Source organism: Acanthochromis polyacanthus, chromosome 10 (genome assembly GCF_021347895.1).
Source record: "Acanthochromis polyacanthus isolate Apoly-LR-REF ecotype Palm Island chromosome 10, KAUST_Apoly_ChrSc, whole genome shotgun sequence".
NCBI lineage: Eukaryota > Metazoa > Chordata > Actinopteri > Pomacentridae > Acanthochromis > Acanthochromis polyacanthus.
In genome coordinates, this window is record NC_067122.1 from 31339280 (window position 1) to 31345493 (window position 6214).

At 38.4% G+C, this 6214-nt stretch overlaps 1 protein-coding gene across 1 annotated transcript; it reads left to right on the top strand.

Moving 5' to 3' along the window:
- The first annotated feature begins 1123 nt into the window (after positions 1-1123).
- Positions 1124-3360, top strand: ndufc1 (NADH:ubiquinone oxidoreductase subunit C1). The gene is made up of 4 exons (XM_022216293.2): positions 1124-1205; positions 2341-2444; positions 3017-3091; positions 3270-3360. Exons 1-3 carry the CDS (start codon positions 1160-1162, stop codon positions 3074-3076), a joined length of 210 nt encoding a protein of 69 aa, XP_022071985.1. The 5' UTR covers positions 1124-1159; the 3' UTR covers positions 3077-3091; positions 3270-3360.
- The last annotated feature ends 2854 nt before the right edge of the window (positions 3361-6214 follow it).

Below are 6214 nucleotides of genomic sequence, written 5' to 3' on the forward strand. Positions count from 1 at the left end.
ATATTTTGATTACCAAAAACCAGGACACTTGGCCAATGATACTCAAAGTTAACTCAAAGACACCTTGTAATTTCAATACATTTAAAGTATGCCTCCTCTGTATGATTAGAAAACTGTTATATTACCAAATACTATCTATAACCAAAGACACGAACTCAGACAGGCTTGTCAGAGGTACTCAACATGCTTTATTATGACAAGTTTAGAAAATAACAAATGAAGTAAGGATAGAAATAATGTCTCATCTGTGTTAGAAAAAAAAATCAATAAAAAAATACCTCTGCTATATTACCAATCCAACTTTAACAAAAATAGCTCTCATAAACTTACAAAAACTAACTAATAAAAATATTTCTTTGATAGTTTTAGTTCAATTTAGTGGCCCTATGAAAAACAATGAAAACCAAGACATTTTCATCACTGTGTTTGTTGTTTTCATCACTTTATAAAAAAAGGGCAGGACGTGATAACAGGACATGTCCTGGGAAAGCAGGATGCTTGGTCACCCTATCCTGCATTAGTATGTTCATTTAAGAAGAACATTTGGTGGTAATTAAGATGTTATGCAAGATGATTTCCCCAAAGACCCCACTCAAAAACAACAACAAAAAGACAGGCATTAGTTTGTTTAATATAGTCAAACTGAACACATCGTGACAAGGATTTGATTTATTCTTCATACATATGGGTACAGATTTACAGTCAAACTACAAATTTATCATTTCTGAAATGGAATATGGTGCAACGTCAACAACCAAACGAAGTCTTACATTTGATTTTCTAATGCAAATAGCGCTAAGCTATAGCGCTAGCTATATACGCATATATATATATATATATATGTGTGTGTGTATATGTATATACACACACACATATATATGTGTATATATTTTATGTATATGTATACACACATATATATACACACACATATGTGTGTGTATAGATAGATAGATAGATAGATAGATAGATAGATAGATAGATAGATAGATAGATAGATAGATAGATAGATAGATAGATAGATAGATAGATAGGATAGAACAGTCAGGCCCTTTATTAGTGGTCGTTCGACGTCTCGGGGATCTTCTATTCAGACCTGCCAGGAAGTCTAATCGACCGCTGTGGAGCAGGATTGGATGAAGAGAGTCTCTCCGAAGCTAAAATGACTTTCAATCGGTTATTATTTAAAGCTGTTCACGTCGGCAGAGGTAGGATCACGACACAATGATAACAAATTCGCTGTTACGATTTTGAATAACACACGTTTTTTTTTTTGCAGTTTATGTATAAATTAAACGTCGTGTTTAGTTTTGAGCCTGACCTTAGCTTAGCATTCTTGTATCCTGCCGCTAATGTTGATGATGTTTGGTGCTTCCGAGCAGATTTGTTTGCCCGTTGTCAACTGTTGTCACAGCAAAAGTTGTTATCTATTTAATAGATGGAGGACTAATCAAACAGATTTTTTTAACCACCGTACACGTTGTGAAGCTGCCGTATGTACTGGAAACCAACACGTCCAAAGCTGTGATGATCAGTAAATGCACCATTCTGTGTCAGTACAGGTGTAGGGCTGACATAAAGAGCCAGACGGTCCTTTTTTGATCTTCCACTCTTAGAATACTGCTGCTACTACTACTCAGAAGTCTATGAAGACTCACATGCAGTATAATCAGCTTTAATGTAGCCTCAGTTGATTAAAAGCTGGAACAGTTGCTTTAGCTGCTTTCTTGTTTGTTTGTTTGTTTGTTTGTTTGTTTGTTTGTTTGTTTGTTTGTTGTGTCAGTCTTGCATTGTTCAGCAGTTTGCACCACTTGTTTCTGGAAGAGTCTGGAGAAGAGCTTCAGCTGAATCTAAAGCTAAACCTAAGTACACGTTAACTGATAAAAGCACATGCTAACTACATGTAAATGGGGGTGGTTGGTCTGTTAAAATGCACCAGCCATAGAAATATGGTTTCAGAAAAAAGTTGTCAGTGGAAGCCTTACTCCAGTTCTGAGACAGGCTTCCTGTTTGTTGTGCGGTGTTGCCCCTTGGTTCACTCCTGGTAGAGGTTTATGTCCGTTCTACTGCAGTGTTCTGCTTCTGTTGGATGTTTTATCAACACATATCACTTTCCAGCAGCAGAAACCTCTTGGCATTGGTGTGCTAATCTGATAAAGATGACAGAACTTTGTGACCAAAAAAAAAAGAGCAAAGAGCACCGCTTCTGTGAGAGTCTTACATGTACTTTTTTACTTTAAATCATTTGAAATGAATCAAATGAACTTTATCAACTATTAAGAAAGCACGACTTCAGCAGCGGTTCCAGCTTACTGTTTATACTGTTTTTCTTTTGTTTTCCAGTTGGATCCAGGTCTGCATTTACAAGCTCCAAGCCTGACACCGTCAATCCAAACTGGCTGCGAGTGGGTCTGGCCTTTGGTACTTCTGCTTTCCTCTGGGGCCTGGTAAATAACCACACAGATATGTAATCATGTAGAACCTTTACACATTCGTTATCTCACATATATGGAGGCCTGTTTTTGTTCATGCTCTAAGCATGTCATACACGTCTAACAGAAAGACAGAAGACTTCTGGTGGTGTTTGAGTACTCAGCATGTGGTCCAGCATGTTGCAGATTTACCCTAACTCCTAATGTCTGCTGATATTTCAGCCAGCAGAGGCAAGCAATGGGCTGCAAGGATGTTCTACTTTACAAATGCACCTGTACTATCTTTTATGTTTGTTTTTTGTTTTTTTTTTAATAAAGAAAGCATTGTGGATTGAAGGACTCCAGCACTTTTCTTGCATAATGATGAAATGTGTTTTAAATAATCTATGAAAACGTGCACTTTGAGCACCAAGGCTAGATGTGTGAATGACCTCAGGATGAGCTCCTTGAGTTTTAAACCACACTGAAAGGTTTCACTTATAGATTACAGATCTTTACATCACACTGTTTGAATTATTTTAGCATGGAGAACATAAAGCAGCTGCTCCATGTCCATGACTTGTGCTCTTGTTGTGTTCAACCTGCAGCTCTTTAAGCAGCACAGCACAGATGTGCACGAGTACAAAGTGAGGAATGGTCTGGAATAGCCACACAACTGGCAGGTGAGTATCTCTCTGCTTTCTAATGTTAAATATTGAATCACGTTGCTGTTTATCATTATTTAGTGGTCTGACCTGTTGTGCTAATTATACGGCTTTTCTGTTACTCAGTCTGAAGACTAACTTTCCATATGTGTGAACAAGTAAAACATGATGTTGTCCTTTCCTTTCCTGTCTGCAGGATGAACCTGTTTGTCTGCTGTTTCTATTTCCACTGCTCCAGATTCCTCACTCTGAATTCTGTGTAAAATAAATGTTTATCATGTGAAATATACACGAGTCCTGTTGCATTCTGTACACATTAATTCCTTGTTGATCAGACCAGTTTATTTCTGCGTCTTTACTAATGTGTCTGAACTACACACTGCCTGACACAAAACAGAATTTACACAAAAGGTGAAACTGGCAAAGTTGGGTTTAACATCGGAAGTCTTTTTTGTTAAACTTGAGAAATAAAAAACCTTGATTTAGTTCAGTGTCAGTGATTGTACTGCTAGGCTGTGGTTCCTGCTGAGCGAGGCTGCTCAGCGTTTAGAAACACCAGTTTATCTGGAGTTGTAAGCAATGATTAGGACCTTTTATCAAACTACAAAAAACTGAAAAAAGCGGCTAATTTAGCTTTAGCTAAGACTGTGTCAGCAGATAAGCTGACAAAATGTTGTTCATGTATATTTAATAAATCACACTTTTCTATGGCATCACACTGTATGTGAGGAGACATTTCAGGTCTAAACCCACTTATGAGCAAATATATGTTCTTGGGCTTTGGCCTTTCCAACACATACCGTATGTAAACTGTGATCCCGTTTATGTGACGCAGTAAAGGCAGGACAAGTTCATTTATTGAACACAAGACAATTCAAGGTGCTTTACAATGGCAAAGAAGTACATTACAAAGATGACTTAAAAGGGACACATTAAAATCATAGAAATACAACAGAATGTAAGCAATAAAATCAACATGACATTTTATTAAAACTCAGATAAGAGATAAAATAAAATCCATTACAGAGCAACAGTAAATGGTCTTTAACCTTGACTTTTCTGTAGGTTTGTTCCAGATATGTGGAGCTTAAAACCTGAAAGTGCTTCTCCATTTCTGGTTGTGACTCTGGGGCCAGAGAGCAGATCTGGATGGTTCAGATGGTGAAAGGAGCTCACTGATACACTGGGCTCCTGAACCATTCTGAGCTTTATAAACCAACAGAAGTATTTTAAAGTCCATCCTCTGAGAGACCAGAAGCCAGGGCAAAGACCTCAGACCTGGAGGGATGTGATCGACTTCTTTAGCTCTGGTCAGGACTCTAGCAGCAGCTCTCTGGATCAGCTGTACGTGTTTTATGGACTTTATAATTAAGCAAAGGGATCACTTCAGTGGTCATCAAATAACATCACTGTTAGATCTCCTCTGGTACAAAGGAAAATGTACAGTTTTCACAGCTTACCCTCATATTGGGCGTTAATAATTAGTGTGCTTTTGTTTGACCTCTGGACTTTGCACAGCTCATCCTCCCACCCCACTCGTGCACAAACATGTCCACGTGTCTGACACACATTTAAAACCATTCTTGTATTTCTCACATAGAAACGTTTTTGTCAACATGATATTTTTTCATTACAAAAAGACAAACAAAGACTCCTCAGTGTCCCCAAGCTGTCATGATTCAGCTCAGTGGAAACACATGGAAAGGAAGAAACAGCTGTTTTAAATTCAGATGAATAGCAGCAGCATGTTGTCTCTGACCTTCATGGAAGGTGATTTGTGCCACCACCCAAGACAGACCTTTAGCTTGCATAGATTGAAATGGTTCTGAGTAACATTATTGACAAGTATGAAGAAGACAGACTGAAAAGTTAGACGGGGTAGATGTAGACTGGGGCAACAAGTATTTCCTACTCATTTTAAGAGGTTTGACAGAAGGTAATCTGGACACTAACTGCACATGTTGCTTGGCAGAGGCTGTACAATTTACACAAATCCTCAGGTTGTGACTGTATTTAAACAAACATGTGCAAACTGTTTATGTGTAGAGTTGGGGTTTAAGTCTCATGGTAATTTAATTCACCGGCAGGCCGACAGCAGCCTGCTGCACAGAAAACACACCTTTACCAACACCCTGGATGTGCTTTGCTGCTAAAGAGTCCTTCTTAGTTAACGGACAAACATGAGATGAATAACTGTAATCTATTTATTTGGACTAAAACCATGTGTCTTTGACAGGGCCTAGAACTACATGGGATCATTTTCACTCTACCAATTTGTCCCAAATTCTGAATCTATTCATCAAGCACATCTTATTTATAACCTGGTATATAAAACATGTTCAGGCTGATTGTACAGGAGTGATAGGCTCTGTGTTGGCATCGATGGGGTGGAGGGATGCAGTCTGTACAGATTGTGTTGCTGGTGGAAGGGAACCAGGAATGCATGATTTGGAGACCGGAGCTGGATTGGCAGACAAACTGCACCTTTCAGAGTGTCCTTTCATTGTGGGCAGTCTAAGGCACACCTGTGCACTAATCATGGTGTCTAATCAGCATCTTGATATGGAACACCTGTGAGGTGGGATGGATTATCTCAGCAAAGGAGAAGTGCTCACTATCACACATTTAGACAGATTTGAGAGAAATGGTGACATTGTGTCTGTGGAAAGTTTTAGATCTTTGAGTTCATCTCATAAAAAATGGGAGCAAAAACAAAAGTGTTGCGTTTATATTTTTGAGTGTATTTACTGAGAGGGATGGAGATAAGGAAATAGATGTTTGTTGAACTTACACATCAGATTTACCGGTATTACACGTATCAATGCAGATTGTGTGTGTTGCCTGGAATGAGGTACTGTCTTCAATGCTAAAGTCAGGAAACGAAGGTTTGTGTGTGCAGTAAACACCACAAATTACATGAAAGACTGTCATATGATCGACTACAGTCTTATTCAGCAAGACAAGCATGGATATCTGTGTCTGGTTCTTGGTCAGTAAGTCGCATGTGTGTCAACTAGACTTTGGCTTGTATTTACTTCTGATAAACTGAGTGAAGGTCCTCTTGTCAGGTCATCATTGTAAATGAGAAATTGTTCTCAACTGATCTTACCTGGTAAAATAAAGAATAAAAAAGGTTCAAAC

Coding starts and splice junctions, on each gene's coding strand:
- ndufc1 (XM_022216293.2), top strand. CDS start 1,160: ATGACTTTCAATCGGTTATTATTTAAAGCTGTTCACGTCGGCAGAG. Junction 1,206..2,340: donor AGCTGTTCACGTCGGCAGAG/GTAGGATCACGA, acceptor TTTGTTTTCCAG/TTGGATCCAGGTCTGCATTT. Junction 2,445..3,016: donor CTGCTTTCCTCTGGGGCCTG/GTAAATAACCAC, acceptor TTCAACCTGCAG/CTCTTTAAGCAGCACAGCAC.